A 19,321-nucleotide genomic window follows, 5' to 3' on the forward strand; every position below is an offset into this window, starting at 1 on the left:
TACAGAAGTTCCTGCTCCTATGAGGCCTTGTCTCTATGATGTCTGCAACTCCCAGAGCAGTGGCAGGAGCCCTCTCTGTCTCATTTTCTTCATGCACCTCCTCAAAACACACCCATCTGTGAAACCTTGGTCCTAACCTGAGTTCCCTACCAAAAGTTCTGAATATCCTTTGCTTGTGTCTCTCCCTCTCCCCAGTTTTCCTCCTCTCTCTGCTGTCTCCCTTAGGTGAAAAATATTTTATTGGATTATTAGACTGCCCCCCCTCCCTACTTGCATGGGTTCAGAACAGTTTCCATCATTTCCTCCATACAATAAAACAGTTAAAATATAAATTACATTAGCTAAAATATATAACAGAATACAACATACTGCCACTAAATAATGCAACATCTGGTAAGGATGGGAGGAAACAGTTTTGCTCACAAAACTGGAGCAGCAGTGGCGTAGGAGGTTAAGACCTCATGTATCTAATCTGGAGGAACCGGGTTTGATTCTCCGCTCTGCCGCCTGAGCTGTGGAGGCTTATCTGGGGAATTCAGATTAGCCTGGGCACTCCCACACATGGCAGCTGGGTGACCTTGGGCTAGTCACAGCTCTTCTGAGCTCTCTCAGCCCCACCTACCTCACAGGGTGTTTGTTGTGAGGGGGGAAGGGCAAGGAGATTGTAAGCCCCTTTGAGTCTCCTGCAGGAGAGAAAGGGGGGATATAAATCCAAAACTCTCCTCCTTCTCTTCTACATGTTAAGGCCTAATGTGGTGGTCTCATATAAACCCTGAAAGGGATACCTAATGCCTCTATCCATATGCCCAAGGGTTGCCAACTCTGGGTTGGGAAATACCTGGAGATTTTGGGAGTGGTGCCTGGGGATTGTGGAATTTGGGTTAAACAAGGACCTCAGCTGTGTACAGTGCCATAGAGTCCATTCTCCAAAGCAGACATTTTCTTCATCTCTGATCTCTGTTGTCTGGAGATCAAGCGTAACACTGGGAGATCTCCAGCCCCCACCTGGAGGTTGGGAAGCTCACCCTTTACTCTGCTATGTTCCATGTCTCAAAATTCTGGATTGCGAATAGGGCAGGGACCTACCTTGCTATTGGTCTATATAGCACCATTCATATTGACGGAGATTATATTGATAGTTGGTAACTCTTGGAGGAGGGGAATAGGTATTTACATGTTAAGGCTTAACATAATTTTGACATATACAATCTGACAGGGTACCTGATTCCTCCATTTCTTTTCTTCTTTTAAAAGTATTTTGCTTCATTCACATTCTTAGAAGAACCAAGTGGCAGGCCCTTTCTTGAGGTCAAGGGGACCCACCCTGCTTCTCCGATGAATCTGGGGAATTGTGGTTGGTTTTGTGATAAGAACCTGTCCCTCGTGACAAGATGTTCTCATGGTAGCAAGTGTAAAGGCTTTGGGTCACTTTTGTGAGATGAGTTTGGCAACGAGCATAAAGATCACAGAGCTCGCTAAAGGAAGAGGTTTTATCAAATAACAAAGATTTAATTGTGCACAGGCAAAGCTACACATGAATTTCTCCACTCCCTTGCTGAGACAATTCCTTCTTACAGGCTCTGGTCTGTCAAAAACCCATTCATTGCAAGAGACCTCCTCTCCAAAAAAGTATGGATAGTATAATCTATTCATTATTTTAAAAAATCACCCTACCTTTCCGCATGTGCCTCACCCTCTGTAAGATGAACAAAATATATACCCTACAATATAATCACTCCACACTGTGCCACGGAGACAAACACATCTTACCATGAGAAGACTCTGAAGATGCCAACTGAAGATGCAGGCGAAATGTTAGGAGCAAAAACTATCAGACCACAGCCACACACCCCAGAAAAACCCACAACAGCCAGTCATCACAATTCACCCCAATTCTTAATTACTTTATTCTTTAAAACATTTCTCCTTTTTGGAAATCAAGGCAGTTTAAATAACATGATTAATAAATATCACAGCTTAGCAGATGCTTTTTAGGTCATGTCTTGTCAAAGGGTTTTACTTTTCAGTTTTTGGAGACCTTATCTGTTTGGTCATTTTCCTTTTGATATGATAGGTGGCTGGTTTGTTTCTATCTCATTGAGTGGTTGTTTATGGGGCTGGGGGTGATTTGTTAAGCTTTTTTCGTTTTTCTTCTCAGATCAAATCATATAGGGAGTGAAGAGGAGCTTCCCAGCTGCTCTCAGTTATATTTTCCCTCTTTTTCTTTTCAAGTTATAGGTTGTTAGAAAATAAATAACATGAGTACAAGAAGCACAATATGAATAAAATGACAATTATTAAAAAGGCATAAAAGTTCACTTTAAAGAACTCCTATTAGGGCAGCCAATAATTAACTAAATCAGTCAAAAGCATGTTGATAACAGCAATCCAGTAGTCATCATAAACTTGGGCCCCTTCCGCACATGCAGAATAATGCACATTCCATCCATTTTCACAACTGTTTGAAAGTGGATTTCGCTATTCTGCACAGTAAAATCCAGCTGCAAAGTGCATTGAAAGTGGATTGAAAGTGCATTATTCTGCATGTGTGGAAGGGGATGTCAGTCTCCAGGTGGGACTTGGGGGTCCCTTGGAATTACACCTCATCTACAGGTTGCAGAGATCATTTACCCTAGGAAAATGGCTGGTTTGGCAGGCAGGCTCTTTGCCATTGCGTTGTATTCCACTGAGGTCCAAGCCCCCCTTCCCCTCCCCCTCCACACCACCCAGGCTCCATCCTCAAATCTCCAGGCGTTTCCAACCTGGATCTGGCAACCCTACAGCCCCTGCCAGGGGCCAGAGGGGAGCTGGCAACACTATTACTGCATGATGGAAGTTCATGCATCATAAAGCTGTTTTGTGTGCATTGTTCCCCGCTTCTGGGATCCTAAATCCTGCCCCATCGTTTGGTGGAAGCTTTTGCTGTCTTGTTTTTGAAATGGTTTTGCGAAACCCCTTTTGAGTCTCAAAGCAGGAGGGGAAGGGACAGGGTTGTTATTTTTGGTCAGCTGGCAATTCTAAGAAGAAAACTGGCCTGGGGGCGGAAAAAAGCTTTGATTGATTGGCTGGTTGCAAACCCTTCCGCCCATCCAAACTGTGAAAAGGACAATTAATTACAACAACAATAACAACAACAACTTTTATTAGGCAATATGAGGACAATAAGTTCTCACAATCTTTTTTAAAACTGCCCTTTCTGTACATGCCTTAAGCAGCCACTGGGGTCCTCCGAAAGGCGCGAGCCTCTGCGCGCCGCTTGAGCTGGAAGAGTTAAAACGATAGAGCCTGCCAGTCCTGGCCAGAGAGGCACGTTGGAATTTATGAGCGAGCCAGGCAGTAAACAGTCCGAGGCCCCTTCCTGCTCCTCGCCCCAGAAGCCTGGGAGGACCTGCCGCCCCCCACCCCCTTTTTAAAAAAAAACCATGTCCCCTGCCCACTGAGGAATTTGTGCTCTGGGGGCATCCTCGGATCCAGCGCAGGTCGGGGCTGCGACTTCCCGGAGGGGCGGTGAGTGGAAGAGGCTTTAGGGCGATTGATTTAATCTGGCTTTGTTATTTTGGGCTGCGAGACTCCAGGGAGGGAGGAGGAAAGGCGACCTGACAGACGGGCTACTAGCAGCTTCACAAGGGCCCCTGCTTGGTTGTGCAGCTAGCAGAGATCTTTTTTTTAAAAAAAAAAAACACTCTCAGGCCTCTTGTTTATTTGTTTGTTTATTTGCAACATTGCAACATTTGTATCCCATCCCACCTTTTTGCCCTCCCGAGCCCCACCCCCCCTTGGATTGACGTTTTGAAATATGCCCCCTTTTTTTTAAAAAAAATAAATAAATTCACATTTAAAAACCATTAAAATAAATCCCCTCTCCGAGAAAACACATAATTAAAACCAATTAAAACGAAGAGGAAGAGCAAAAATAAGCATAAAGGCTGGAAAACTGCGAAACTGGGGGTGGCTCTTGCGATACTTGTTTTGTTTAATCCTGGGGGCTTGCCTGAAGTTTGACAGGTGGCTTGGGGATCTCCTGGGATTGCAACTGATCTCCAGACTTCAGAGATCGATTTCCCCTGGAGCAAATGGCAGATTTGGAATTATACACGGAGGTTCCTCCCAGGTTCCATTTCCCAGGAATTTCCCAATCCAGATTTGGCAATTGTCCCAAAGCCAAAATGTGTCTAGTATGTAATATCCTAAAAGCTAACCTGTTTCTTGCTTTCTAAGCTAGAATCCACTTCATTTGATGCATGAAGCAAACCATCTGTCAGCATGCATGCACTTGTGCATGCACACGCAAGTTCTGTAGACAAAGGGCTACAAAATATAAACTGTCTGATCTGTGCTATATTATCAATCAAAAGCCGAACAAGAGGAAGACAGTGACCAGATAATGTTGCCAACAACCTGGAGAGAAATGCCCTGTCCCTTTAATAGAGACTTACTGGGTCGGAATGGGCAGCTGAAGCATTTCCTGGCACAGAGATTAGTAACATTCCCTGGTAAAATAATATCTTTTTGAGCTGCTATTAAAGGAACAGACCATTAATTTTGCATGAATTTTTTCCAAGAGCAGGGAGCCATGTGGTCTGCTGGAAAGTGCCATAAAAAGAGTGCTGTCTTAAGTGCTGTCAAGTCGCTTCTGATTCATGGTGACTCGTATCAATCAGTCTCCTCCAAAACATGATCCTTAACCTTGTTCTTGCAAACTGAAGGCCTTGTTTCCCTTTATAGAGTCAGGCCATCTCATGTTGGGTTTTCCTCTAGAAAGGGTGGGAGAAGAAGTCTACAAATATGTGATTTCTTCTTTAAAAATTCAGTATTTAAATGTTTCCCGCAGACTCTCTCCCTCTGGGACCTTGGTGCAAATAGCAGGCCAAGAAATACGTGCCCAGCCCTGGCGTTGTTTGCAGAAGTTCCCAAGGTGAATCCCTGGCATCTTCAGTTTAAAAGCTCAGGGAACCTCTTGACAGCCAAGACTTTGGAGAGCTGCTGTCAATCATGGAAAACAATGCTGACCCTGAAAGGCCTGACATTGCTGAATGCAGATTTCCCATGTGTTCAAGGCAATAATTGTATTGTCAGCAACAAATAGTGTATCTCTTTGCATGTCTTCATGCAGTAACATCAGCCAGGCATCCCTGTAATTTTTCATTTCCTCTCTGCCTCCTTCTTAAAAGAGCCAGTATGGTGTAATCATGGTTCTTGTCAGACTAGCAGAGGTGGGATCCAGCAGGTTCTCACAGGTTCCCGAGAGTAGGTTACTAATTATTTGTGTGTGCCGAGAGGGGGTTACTAATTGGTGATTTTGCCACGTGATTTTTGCCTTAGTTACGCCCCTCCTCTCAGCAGTAGCGCGCAGAGCTTGAAGCAGTCTAGCAGGAGGTGCACCGGCGTGCGTGTTAGCCTGCGCCTGCGTGCATTCGTTTCCTGCCCAAGGACCGGCGCAGTGGCTGCGTCCTTGTCACAGCCCCGCCCCGGAATGCCCCGCCCCGGAATGCCCAGCCACGCCCCCGTCGTCCCCCGCCCAGCCCCATTGGCGCTACACCACAGTTTGAATCCCACCACCATGGGAACCTGTTACTAAAATTTTTGGATCCCACCACTGCAGACTAGGATCTGGGAGAGCCAAGTTTGAATTCCCACTGTGACATTGCTGGGTGCCCTTGAGCCCGTCACACAATCTGGGCTTAACCTACCTCACAGGGTTGTTGTGAGGATAAAATAGAGAGAGGAGAATGGTGTTAATCTCCATTGGCAAGAAAGGTGGGTTCTAAATGAAGTAAATAAAAGCGTGCTTACTGTGAACAGTGATTTAGCTATTGTCTTTTGAAAGAGAACCGAAGAACAGTATCTGCTCAAAAGGTTCACACTTGGGGGTGAGGATTAGAGAATGTCATAAAGTTGGAAAAAATGCATCTTGAATTGGTTTCCTTTGCCTCACCTCAGTTGTTGCTGTTAGAAACTGCCCCAACTGCAGGCTGGGGAGCCTGACCTAGAGCGTCAGCTAACAAAACAGCATTCCCAAAGCTCAATCGCCGAATGCTCTTAATTCTAGATCTGTTTCTTTCAATACCAAAAGCCGTTTTGCAAGTGAATCGAAATTGTTATAACCCAGTTTAGTTAAGCTGCTTTGGGGGCTCGCCCTGTTTATTCATTCCTGAACAGAAGCACAAGGTCCTGAAATGGGGGTGCGGGGGAGAGATTATCCGCTTAGAGCACCCAGCTGTCTGACATGATCCTGGATTCCTTTGTGATGGAAGAGCAAACATTCAGGTGGACGCTAAACCGGAGGCTCCAAATGCTGCGCACTATTCAGAGACCAGGAACCAAAGCAAATAGCTGTTCCTTTTATTTACTGACCTATATATGAAACCAAAAAAATCATGTTTTTCAAGCCAAGCGGCGTTCAGTCATAAAACATGTAGCAGCTATCTTTTGATCCAAAGATCATAAACTAGTTAACAACACCTGTGGTAGTCAAATATATAATCTTTTTTTACCTGGCAGACTTCTAGTATTCTGTGACTTCACAGCTCCCAGTGCCCTAAAATCAGGATTTCGAAATTCCAGCCCCTGCTGATCTTTGTTGACCCATTCTCTAACTATAATGGCCTGCTTTCTGTTGCAATTGTGCTGTGTATGGTTCTGGTTGCCCTGTCTCAAAAAAGGGCGTTGCGGAGCTGGAAAAAGTTATGAATAGGGCAACCAAAAAGTTGAAGGGGTTGGCGCTTATTTCCTAGGCATGCGTCTGCCACTCGACATGTTTTCTCCAACTTTTGAAATCTTTTCTTCCTTGCAGAAAGAAATACCTCTGTACCAACTGAGTAAGCCGTCCGTGTCTGTGTGACTTGGGTGCCTCCAGAGATCCACTGGGGGATAGGAACCTTCCCAGCGGGAACTTCATTGATCCTGAGGAACGCTCTGTTTCACAGTGATGTAACTACCGTTTAAAATTAAACTACATCGTGATGTCACTACAGTTTACAGTTTGAAAAATCAACAACCGGTGGCGAGCCTGTCTCTTCTTCAGTGACACCAAACATCACACTGAGCCAAAATCATCCGTCGTGGGAAGAAATGGCTGCCGAGCGGGGGGAAGCATCAGCCCTGGGCCTCCAGTTCCCAACTGTGGTAGACCAAGGGGTGAACACCACCATAAAAATGGAGGAAGAGGAGCCCGAAGACCTGAAGCCAGAGTTGAGATTGGAGGAGGGAAGAGACGACCCTCGCTCTGCCCATGTGGGGACAGCTGGAGAATGCCCAAGATGGAGAACACCCCTCCATATTAAACAGGAACCGGAGGATGGGCTTTCAACTCAGCCCTGGGAAACGCAATGGCATGATTTCCTGGGGGGAGTACAACCACCTCAGGTAGGATGGGGAGCCAGGGAGCTACCAGGGACGGCCCCCTGGGGGGGGGACTTAAGAGGGACTGCCCTGGACAGCATTGCACATTTACCCAGGGGTCCTCGTCCGCCGATCCCAGCTTGGCACTGAGGGGAAGGACCGTTTATCCACTCACTGCCAGCTTTCGACAGAACAACTCGGCAAACAAACAGCAGGCTGGATTCTAGAAGTGGCGGAGAGTTGAGGAAGGTGAAGGAGGAGATAGGAAGCGAAGATGCAGTCAGCACGGAGATTGAACGCCAACACTTCAGGCAGTTCGTTTACCAGGAGGCCGAGGGGCCTCGAGAGGTTTGCAGCCGTCTCTGGGACTTGTGCCACCAGTGGCTGAAGCCGGAGAGGCACACCAAGGAACGGATCTTGGAGCTGCTGATCCTGGAACAGTTCTTGAGTGTCCTGCCTCCAGAAATGGAGAACTGGGTCAGGGAAGGTAGGCCAGAGACCTGCAGTCAGGCAGTGGCACTGGCAGAAGACTTTCTTATGAGGCAACAAGAAGATGGGAGACAAGAACAGAAGGTGAGGGTGTTTATTATGAACAGTTTGAAGTCATTGGGAGTCACTAACCTCTGCCTCCCTCAACTTGTGTTCTGGTTTCTTTTAGTTAGTCAGAACCCTGGTTACTAGAGATGTTAAAAAGAATTAGGGTCCCTTTGCCTGTTTGTGGTAGTCGTGTGCTTTTGCCACCAGTGACTGAAATTGGATTGACTGTTTTCAGGAAAAGTTAGAATTCTTTTTATGGTTCTCTTTTGAACCTAATTTAATTCAATGTATTGTCGAAGGCTTTCACGGCCGGACTCAACTGGTTGTTGTGGGTTTTCCAGGCTGTGTGGCCGTGATCTGGTAGATTTGTTCCTAACGTTTCGCCTGCATCTGTGACTGGGTGTGACCATGGCCACACAGCCCGGAAAACCCCACGACAACCAACTATGGTAATTTAATTCCATGATTAGAGTCCAGTAGCACTTTAGACCGGCAAGATTTCCAGAGTGTACTTTTGAGAGCCATAAAATCATAGAACCATGGAGCAGCAGTGGCGTAGTAGGTTAAGAGCAGGTGCATTCTAATCTGGAGGAACCTGGTTTGATTCCCCGCTCTGCCACCTGAGCTGTGGAGGCTTATCTGGGGAATTCAGATTAGCCTGTACACTCCCACACACACCAGCTGGGTGACCTTGGGCTAGTCACAGCTTCTCAGAGCTCTCTCAACCCCACCTACCTCACAGGGTGTTTGTTGTGAGGGGGGAAGGGCAAGGAGATTGTAAATCCCTTTGAGTCTCCTGCAGGAGAGAAAGGGGGGATATAAATCCAAACCCTTCTTCTTCTCGAGGAGAGGAGGGATGGGGAGGGAGCCCACCATCTGGGCGTGGCCCACCCTGAGGCGGAATGGTGAGAGAGGAGGTGGGGTTAGGGAGGGGGCTGTCATCTGGTCATGGCCCACTTACCCTGGGGGGAAGGGGAAGGGAGGGGAAACTGTTCCTGTCAGGAGCAGAGGATAGGATTTGCAATATGGGTTCAAATTATAGGCAGAAAAGTACTTGCATGACATTAGGAATTTTTTGTTCACAGTAAGATCAGCAGTGGAACCTCTGCGACTACCTACTTCCGTGGTGGTGAACCTTTGGCACTCCAGATGTTATGGACTACAATTCCCATCAGCCCCTGCCAGCATGGCCATGCTGACAGGTGCTGATGGGAATTGTAGTCCATAACATCTGGAGTGCCAAAGGTTCGCCATCACTGATCCTACTCCCTTATGAACCTTATGAGTCGTTTGGCCACATACTATAGAGAGGGGCCATGGCTCCATGGTTCCATGTCTAGGTCCCAGGTTGGATCCCTGGCATCTCCAATTAAAACAACCTGTCAGGAGGTGCTGTGAAAGAGCAATTACGTGCCCCCCTCAACAAATAAATCAAATGAAATAAATACATTTTCTCAGCCCGAGACCCTGGAGAGCAACGGCCACTCTGCTCATTCCGCCCAGCATGTTTGTGACGAGTTGCAATCGTTATAAATGAACTCGTTTTCCATTTCTAAAAAGGGGAAGCGAGGAACAAATTATAATGTTAATGCAACTCGTTATAAATATACTGTCTTGAGGAAGCGAGAAACCTCTAATTGAATATGCAAGAGACCTTGAGGGGCCAGTGGCCTGGTTAAATGAGAAGGCAGTTTTGTGTGTTCAGTGTGTTGATCAGGTAAGAGAGACAGTTGATTTTCCCCTCCCTGCCCCCATTTTTATTTTAAAATATGCACAAGGTTTATTTTTGTTTCTATTGGATTTCTATCCTGCCCATCCCTTACTGGAGTCAGGCTCAGGGCGGCTTACAAAATATAAAACATAATATTACAATAAAACACTATGATAAATTAATAACATTAAAACCTATGTTAAAATCAGTTAATGGTGGAAATGACAGAAATATATGGTAGCTTATAATCCGTACATCTGTCTGTATATCTATATATCAATATATCGATATATAGATATCTATATCTATCAATAGATTTAGATATATAGATACATATCTACACACACACACACACACATATATATATATATCCCCTTCTTGATTGATTTTTATAGCAGTTCTTCTAAATAGCCTTGTCTGAGTTAGGGGAGAAGCATCAACTTGAGGAAGAGAAAAGGAAGGAGAGTGCTCAATTTATCCTTCTTAGGACAAGGTGAGAGATGACAGTTGACAGTTGGTTAGAAGATCAGGACTTTGGCCCTTTTGTTTCTGATTGCTCTTGGCTCTCCACCATCTCAGACAAAGAAAAAAAAATCTTTGCCAACCGCTTTAACTGGTGATCTACTTGTTGTTAACAAAATATACTAATATATTAGTGCAGCAGGAAATATGAAACAAGAATATTAATAAACTGTGGCACTACAGCTGTGAAAATTCAATAAACTTTTTATAACAACCGCTGTGTCTTCTCTTTGTCTAATTTATTAGAATTATGCAAACATAATTGATCAAGTAAAAATTAGAATTGTGCAAACATATGAATTATGCAAACATATTGATCAAATAAATTAGACAAAGAGAAGACACAGTAGTCGTTATAAAAAGTTTATTGAATTTTCACAGCCGTAGTGCAACGATCTACTTGTTGTTAACAATAAAAGAAAGGCCAAACCTGCAGTTATTTATGAGTCACTGTGATTCATTGCTGCTATGGGAGTTCCTTTGATGGGTGTCTGGCATGCTTGTAGAAGGATTAAGTGTTAGTACATTCCATGCTTTGAGGTACTTAATATTTTGTATTCAAGTTACCTTGAACCAGTGCGGCATAGTGGTTAAGAGTGGTGAACCTTAATCTGGTGAACTGGACTTGATTCCCCACTCCTCCACCTGAGCAGCAGATTCTTATTTATTTATTTATTTATTTATTTATTTATTTATTTATTTATTTATTTATTTATTTTATTTTATTTTATTTTATTAAATTTCTATACCGCCCTTCCCCGAAGGGCTCAGGGCGGTGTCCATCATTCAAATAACAGTTAAAATCCATTTCACCCCAATCCCAGTTAAAACCATATACAAATTATAAAATTCAAAAACTTGTTTCCCCGTTCCTGCACATGAAGCCTGCTGGGTGACCTTGGGCCAGTCACAGTTCTCTCAGGACTGTCTTAGCCCCACCTACCTCACAAGGTGTCTGTAGTGGGGAGAGGAAGGGAAGGAGTTTGTCAGCCGCTTTGAAATTTCTTATGGGAGAGGAAAGCATGGTATAAATCCAAATTATTTATTTTAATAAATAATATTAATTAATTAATTAATAATTTTAGTTAAAAGGAAAATTTCAAATCATTGCAGTCCATCTTTCTTGGGATGCTCATTCTTTTTTTCCTTCACTCCTCTTTGTACCTAAGTAAGTCACTGCTGATTTTTCAGGGGCCGGGGATGTTCCACGTGGTGACCGTGAATTTTCCTGACGCAGACCGGGCAACACTGGAAAATGCACAGAGGCAGCTCGGCAGGCAAATCAAGGAGGAGGATGGCGGGGAAGGTCACTCAATGGGTAAGTGCTGCTGCGCACTGTGGGGATCAGCAGGGCAGGAGACTGAATGACTCTCTGTACAAGAGGCTTGGATAAGTGGAGATGCAGGAGACTCTGAGGTCCAATGTGGTATCCTGCTTAGAGCAGGTGATGGAAGCTGCCAACCACAGGTTGGGAAGTTTCTGAAGATTTGTGGGCGGAGCCTGAGGGGGGAAGCATTTGGGGAGGGGAGGGACCCAGCAGGGTATAATGCCATAGAGTCCACTGTCTGACACTGCTGTTTTCTCTAGGAGAGCAGGCCTCTGTAACTTGGAGATCAGTTGTGACTCTGTAAGATTTCCAGGCCGAACCTGGAGGTTGGCAATCCAAGCAATTGCCTGTATGGCTAATGGTGCTGACATACCAGTCAATTTTAGTTATGAAATCACTACTGTCCCTAATGAACCGAGGTATACCCTTCAAAAAAAGGCTGCAAATAAAATTCAGTGAGTTTAGCTAACGGTTCAAATATAGAACCAATGTGGGCAGTATTGGGTGATCTCCGGGAGCTTTATCCCGTTATGGATTTTCGGTAAACAGTAAATTATTGGTGCCCGTGGATTCCTTTGAATTCATTAGGATTTCAGTTACTAAAGGTGTAATATTAGGATTTATAGATGAAAAAACAGGACCATTCCTTATTCAAGAGAATCCATGGGCACCAATCATTTACTGTTTACCGAAAATCCATGACGGGATAAAGCTCCCGGAGATCACCCAAAACTGTCCAGCGTTGGTTCTATATTTGAACCATTAGCTAAATTCAGTGGTTTTCACTCGCAGCCTTTTTTGAAGGATATCTCTTGGTTCATTAGAAACAGTAGTGATTTCATATCTGAAATGTACTGATCTGACAGTCCCATTAGCCATACAGGTGCTTGCTTGGATTGCTAGCCTTTGAGCAACCAACCCCACTTTCATGATGGCTGACTAAGCCTGGAGGTTGCCAACTTTAAGAGGCCACCAACTGTCCTTGTTGAGTCAGTGAGCTTTTTCTGGAATTCTGAGAGAGAGTGGAAAAGGCCAGCCAAAATGGCCGCCACGTGATGCTGGAACAGCTGCTTGCTTTGGGGTTTGGTTTTGTATTAAAATTGGGGGGACAGTTCAGTCCCTTCACGGCCACAGCGAGAGGTTCAATCTCAGAGACATAAAAGGATCTTGAGTTCATAGTTCAACTGTTGGTGAACAGCTGTGATGCACCTGCTGAGAATAAGCTCTGAGCTTTGCCGTTTTCATTCAATACCTTTTGGATTTTATCCCCAGGAAGATGTAAAAGGACACCAGGAAACAAATCTGTGGTGGATCACTGGCCTAGAGTGTCAGGCTAAGACTGGGAAGATCTCAAACAAGATAAACTCTCTTCCATCCTATCATAGTTCACAGGGGATTTGTGAGGGTAAAAGAACATTAGCCACTCTGAGATCCTTGTGAGAAGCACAGGGTCTTGCTCTAAGAACCTCATCCTGGATTCCAGTCTTTGGTAACAAAGTGGAGCTGTTCCAAAGGAGCCAGGCACTGTTGGAGGTTGCATTAATAGAAGAGCTTAGGTCTAACATGACTGCAGCATGCAATCAAATCATTGGTTAGATTGTGTGTGTGTTGCTGTCAAGTCGCTTCCGACTCACGGCAACCCTATGAATCAATATCCTCCAAGATGTCCTATTGTTGACAGCCTCACTCAGGTCTTGCAGATTGAGGACTGTTGCTTCCTCCATAAAATCCATCTTAGGTTGGGTCTTCCCCTTTTCCTGCTGCCTTCAGCCTTTCCTTGCATGATTGTCTTTTCCAGTGACTCTTGCCTTCTCATAATGTGACCAAAGTACAGTAGCCTCAGTTTAGTCATTTTAACTTCTACGGCACAGTTCAGGTTTGATGTGATCCAGAAACCACTTATTTGTTTTTTTGGGTGGTCCGTGGTTTGTGTAAAATACATTACATAATACATTTCAAATGAATCTGTTAGATCACTAGATCAAAAAATCTTATGCTTGCAAAGGAGGAGCTCTGCCACTGATCCACATCACCACGTTCATATTATGCGACTACACACAGCTGCTTTATCCAGACGGTTGATCTGCCAAGTCCCCTGTTGTGTATTCTGACTGGTAGTGATTCTCCTGATAGGGGATGCTGGGGATTGAACCTGGGACCTTCTGCTTGCGAGGCTGATGTTCTGCCGCTGAGCCACGGCCCTTCCTCACCATTTTGAAAACCACAATTGTTGTTATGAATTGATTGCCTTTCCTAGGGATAGAGAATGACACATGTTTGGATTGTCTCTTTCATTGCAGCTGACGACGGGCCCATGAGCGACAGCAAGGAGGCTGCTGCATGGAAAAGTGCTGGCCCTGCAGAGCCAGGGAGAGCGGGAGATACCGGCAGGCTTCCCGAAGGGGAAGGTGTCTCTGAGTCTCTGAAAGGGCCCCAGGCAAATGCCCCGCAGGCAGCCGAAGGGAGCACTGCTGGAGAGAAACAGTCCTTGTGTTCTAACTGCGGTGGAATTTTCAATCCAAACACGGGGCTTCTTGGGCCGGACGGAGCAAATCCTTACAAATGTTCTGTGTGCGACAAGAGTTTCTGCCAGGTGGCGAAACTGATTGCACACGAAAGACTCCACACAGGTGACTGGCCGTACAAGTGCTCTTTCTGCGGGAAAAGCTTCAACAGGAGCTCGGATGTCTCCCGGCACGAGCGAATCCACACAGGGGAGAAGCCGTTCCAGTGCACCACCTGCCAGAAGTGTTTCAGCCAGAGGTCCAAGCTGATCGTCCATGAGAGGTTCCACACGGGGGATAAGCCTCACACCTGCTCGTATTGTGGGCGGAGCTTCCACCAGAGGTCGGACCTCGTGAAACACGAGCGCATCCATACAGGCGAGAAGCCGTACAAGTGCTCCGATTGCGGGGGGAGCTTCCACCGGAGCTCGGATCTCGTCAAGCACAAGTGGATCCACACAGGAGAGAGGCCGTACAAATGCTCAACGTGCGAGAAGAGCTTCCGGCAGCGCTCGGCTCTCCTGTACCATGAGAGGACCCACACAGGAGAGAAACCGTACACGTGCTCGGCCTGTGGGAAAGGCTTCAGCTGCAAAGCACACCTGGTGCTTCACAAACGGACCCACACGGGGGAGAAGCCGTACAAATGCAATTTCTGTGGGAAAAGCTTCACAACCAGTTCGTACTTCGTCAAGCACCAAAGGATGCATCTGGGGCAAGAGCCGTTACCGATGCACTAAATGGAGGAACACCCACAGTGGTAGAGCAGGAACACGTTATCAGCAGGAGACTTTATTGCCAGACTGTACCACTTCAGTCTGGGGGATGAATCTTTGAATGTTACATATACTGTCTAAAAATCTCTTTGCACATGCAAAACTAGCATTTCAGGGAGAGGGGTTCAAGTGTAGCCTTTTCCCTGACATGGTAGGTTCCTATAAACGGGGGTATTTTTTTTCCTATGGTTGTGGGAATGTTCAAATGTTCCTTGACCTCTGTGTCTGAAGTGGTACAGCCCGGCATCAATGATGACTTCCTGAGAAAGCTTCTGCTGACTGTGAACATTAGCTCTTACAGTTTGCAGTGACCAGAGAAGAAACACTTTCACACACACAGGAGGGAGAGAGAGAAGAAAAAATCAAATTGCTTTACCGGGGCGGGGGGGATCCCAAAGAAGCTCTGCAATTGCTTATGTGATGAGAAATGGGCCCCTTCCGCACATGCAAAATAATGTGTTTTCAAACCACTTTCACAACTGTTTGCAAGTGGATTTTGCTATTCCGCACAGCTTCAAAGAGCACCGAAAGCAGTTTGAAAGAGCATTATTCTGCGTGTGTGGAATGAGCCATGGATAATTTTATCAGTATCAAAGGCTACTTCAAAATTTTGTAATTATATTAACCTTTTCTATTTAGAGAGCACTTTGGGACATTCAAAAACATTTTCCAGAAACTGTACAGCAACCCTTTACGTTAGGCCACTATTATCCCAATATTACATATTTTGGGCAGCTGTGAGACAGAGTGGGTGGCCTAAGGCAGCCTGGTGTGTTCATGGCAGAGGGGAGATTTGAACCCAAGACCTTTGGGATCATAGCCTAATATTACACCATATTTCACCGAGCCTGTTAAATTTATTAAATGGCCACAGAGAAGTGAGCATTTCTCAGTCTCCTGTAATGTAGAACAACTTAGTGAATTACTGTCTATATTAATATGAAAGTGGGTGGTTTGCATTCACCGCCAAGCCGGGTGCACATCAATAAGACAGGGGTCTTTTCCTACTTGGGAGACTCTTTAGGTATGCATAAAAATATGGCTTTGTAAATTAACCGAAAGAAAGATGACAAAGGAAACCAAACAGCCCAAGGAGAAGAAGAGTTGGTTTTTATACCCTGCTTTTCTCTACTGAAAGGAGTCTCAAAGTGGCTTACAAACTCCTTCCCATCCTCTCTCTACAACAGACACCTTGCGAGGCAGGTGGGGCTGAGAGAGTTCTGAGAGAACGGTGACTAGCCCAAGGTCACTTGGCAGGCTTCATGTGTAGGAGCGGGGAAACAAATTTGGTTCCCCAGTTCAGAGTCTGAGGACGGAGTATGTTCAGTGAGGCTCAGGATGCTGAGAAGACTTGAGAGTGTCCTATGGGAGAGGGCAAAATGGGGTGGGGATTAAAGAAAGTGAAATCTTTTCATCCACCTTGGTCAGCATTGTCCACTCAGACTGGCAGTGGCTCTCTATATTTTCAGGTGGAGGTTTTTGACATGACCCACTGCCTGGTCCTTTTTAACTGGAGAAACCAGGGACTGAACAAAAGATTTTTCATGCGCTTCTGATAAACAATGAAATGTGTTTTATTAAGTTCTTCAAAGAACTAGAAACTGTACAGAATATACAAGAAAACCAGGCTTACCCACCTAGATTTAATATAGAATATATGAAGAAGGAGAGTTTGGATTTATACCGCGCCTTTATCTTCTGTAAGGAGACTCAAGGTGGCTTACAAGCTCCTTTCCCTTCCTCTCCCCACAACAGACACCTTGTGAGGTAGGTGGGGCTGAGAGAGTTCTGAGAGAACTGTGACTAGCCCAAGGTCACCCAGCAGGAATGTAGGAGTGCGGAAACACATCTGGTTCACCAGATAAGCCTCTGCCACTCAGGTGGAGGAGTGGGGAATCAAACCCAGTTCTCCAAATTAGAGTCCATCTGCTCTTAACCACTACACCACACTGGCTCTCTGTGTATCACTGGTCAGATTTTTAAAAAATAACTAAAGCCACAGCGGGAAATGAAAACCATAGCTTGGTTGGGAAAGAATCTTAAATAAAAGGAAGTGCTTTATTTATTTCTTGCACAGTTAAGTTTCTGATCCTTGAGCACTTACATGGAAGACGACCTCCAAATGTGTTGATTAGATTTTTATCTCGCTCTTCCTCTGTTGAGCATAGAGTGGCGGAGAGCTTTGTGAAATTTACTTGCAAGAAAACACGCACTAATTTCAGGCTGTCGCTTAAGGGACTGGCTGTGAGAAGTGTTCATGGCGTTCAACACAGATTTTTAAAAAGATAACCTGACAATTCAAGGAGATAAGCTCTATGTATTGTCGAAGGCTTTCACAGCCGAAATCACTGGGGTGATTTCTGGGCTGTATGGCCGTGTTCTAGCAGCATTCTCTCCTGACATTTCACCTGCATCTGTGGCTGGCATCTTGAAGATGCACCTGCCACGAATCTGGCCTTTGACGTCAGGAGAATACTGCGAACACGTATGCAAACCTTCTGATAGCTCCAAGGAACTCCACAGCACCACAGGTAAGCTTTGCTAATGGCTGTCATGATAGTTTAGTGGACTCCCCATGTTTAGAGGCAGTGTATCTTTGAATACCTGGTTTTGGGGGCAGACAACAGAAAAGCCTAGCTTGTAGGGTTTTTTAAAAAAACATCTGACTGTTGGAACATAACGTAGGAACAGTCAGACCCGGTCAGACCAGTGGTCCATCTATTCCAGCATCCTGTACTGCACAACAAACAGTGTTTAGATAAATATTGCATCTGTAAAGCAGTAAAGCAGTTTTTAAAAGAACCCAGCGGATATGAAACCAAACTGGCTCAATAGTGACTTAGGACTGCAGTGTTCAGTTGATAATTCACAAGCTTTCAAAAGATTTATTAAACGAACCCTCCCGATTAATCAGGGGCCATTTTGGAAGAGGTGTTCTTCCTTTTTCTCTCTCTTCTTCCCCTGTCCCTTTAAATCAGTGCCTGCCATTTCCTTCCCTTTCCTATCTCTTAGACTGGGCTAATAGGATAGAAGGGTGCACAGCGCATTGGAATACTCTCGTACAGTGATGGTGCTGCTGGACCGCATCTACTTGGTTACAAAACAAAACCCGTCCTGCCACCAAGACAAATACATCAGACTATGAAATCAGTGGAACTTATGTAGCCCGATCCAGAAATTGCATCCTTAAAAATGCTTTTTGTGTGTGTGTACAGACTTGTTCAAATCGAATCGACAAATTAAATCAACCAACGCTCCTCCACTGCATTGACCTAAGATTTCCTGAAGCGGGTGACCCCTCTGTTGATCATAGCAAGATATGTTTTATGCTTAGGACTCTGGGCTGATGCTCGCTTTGATTTTGAAGGCTTCACCCTGAAGGTTAAAGAAAAGGAAATGTGTGGATTTTGTGTTTATGGTTTTTTGTTTTCTATCCCCGAGTAAAGAAAACAGTGGAAGAATAGCAAGAACTTGTTTATGAACATAAAGAGCGGCATACATTTAGCCTACATGTGATACGGAGAGGGGGGGGGGGGGTGTCATACACATCCATTTCATTAGCGGCTTGATGTTAGTGCATTGTGGATGGTATGAAGTTGACTAGTTTCCGTTTGTGGTCAAGTCAGCCTGTTTCTATACATGAGCCCAAACTCTTGACTAAGAGCTCTCAAAACTCCTCCTCCCCAATGAACAGTAATGGAAACCTTGGTGAAAACCTTTAGCTTTTGCCACCTATTTGTTCCTCTCAATTTGCCTCCATCTTGGCTGAGAGGAGTCTTGAAGGAGGCCTTTGCTGCGCCTCCTGAGGAAAAAGCTGCCGAGGAAGTTGAGAGGCTGTAGGGGGTGGGGGAGTGGTAGAGCAGGAAGCCTCTGGAGACCAGAGTCGAGTCCTCTGATTGCTACTCTTAAGATAGTAGCTACTTGTAGCATCATGATGAAAATGAATTTCTGACTTTCTAAATGCCTTGGTGCACTGGTTCTCGTGTTGGAGAACGAGCTGGTTCAGCCCTGAGGCGATAGAAAAGGCTGCGCTGCTTTGGTGGATTCCAGCTTTGAATGATCCTTTGTGTTTAAAAAAAAAAAAAGTAAATCCTTCTCTGCAATTAGAAAACTAGCACCACCAGGTCGAAAAGTTTTCTGCTTGCAACACAGCTTTTCTGCATGCAAGGGGATTGTTAACCGAACGGAACATTCCAAACTGTGATCTGTTGCCAGTAGGCAGAAGTGGCCCCACCCTTTCTGTATTCTCAGAGCTCCACCATCTCATTTTCTTGCATGCGTAACCCTGAGTTGATGGAAGTTTTCAGGATATTACATGTCTATGCGCGGGGGGCGGGGGGGTAGGTGGGTGGGTGAGGAACGCATGGGAAAATTTTAATCACTGTTATTATATTGAAGATTCTATGTTTATGCTGTGTTTTATTATGTATATAACCTTGCACATTTCTATGCCTTGAAGGACTGAGTATCTTTGTGGTCCACAATGCCATTCAGGTAGCCATGACTCTGAACATGCAGCTATGCAACCCTGGACATTTTTTGGCTTGTGACATTGACTGCTACCCAGCCTTGTGTCTGTCCATTTGTTCTCTCCTCTTCTCTG

The 19,321-nt window shown here is 45.2% G+C and overlaps 1 protein-coding gene across 1 annotated transcript in view; it reads left to right on the top strand.

The window, feature by feature from the left end:
- Positions 1-15,865, top strand: part of LOC125429877 (zinc finger protein 271-like) — a 29,700-nt gene extending 13,835 nt beyond the window's left edge. The window contains exons 4-7 of the mRNA XM_048491418.1: positions 6,794-6,807; positions 7,493-7,914; positions 11,303-11,429; positions 13,739-15,865. Of these exons, the coding sequence (XP_048347375.1) occupies positions 6,794-6,807; positions 7,493-7,914; positions 11,303-11,429; positions 13,739-14,682 (1,507 nt within the window). The 3' untranslated portion in view covers positions 14,683-15,865. The remainder of the gene's footprint in view (positions 1-6,793; positions 6,808-7,492; positions 7,915-11,302; positions 11,430-13,738) is intronic.
- The last annotated feature ends 3,456 nt before the right edge of the window (positions 15,866-19,321 follow it).

The sequence above is a fragment of the Sphaerodactylus townsendi genome, linkage group LG03, assembly GCF_021028975.2.
Source record: "Sphaerodactylus townsendi isolate TG3544 linkage group LG03, MPM_Stown_v2.3, whole genome shotgun sequence".
NCBI lineage: Eukaryota > Metazoa > Chordata > Lepidosauria > Squamata > Sphaerodactylidae > Sphaerodactylus > Sphaerodactylus townsendi.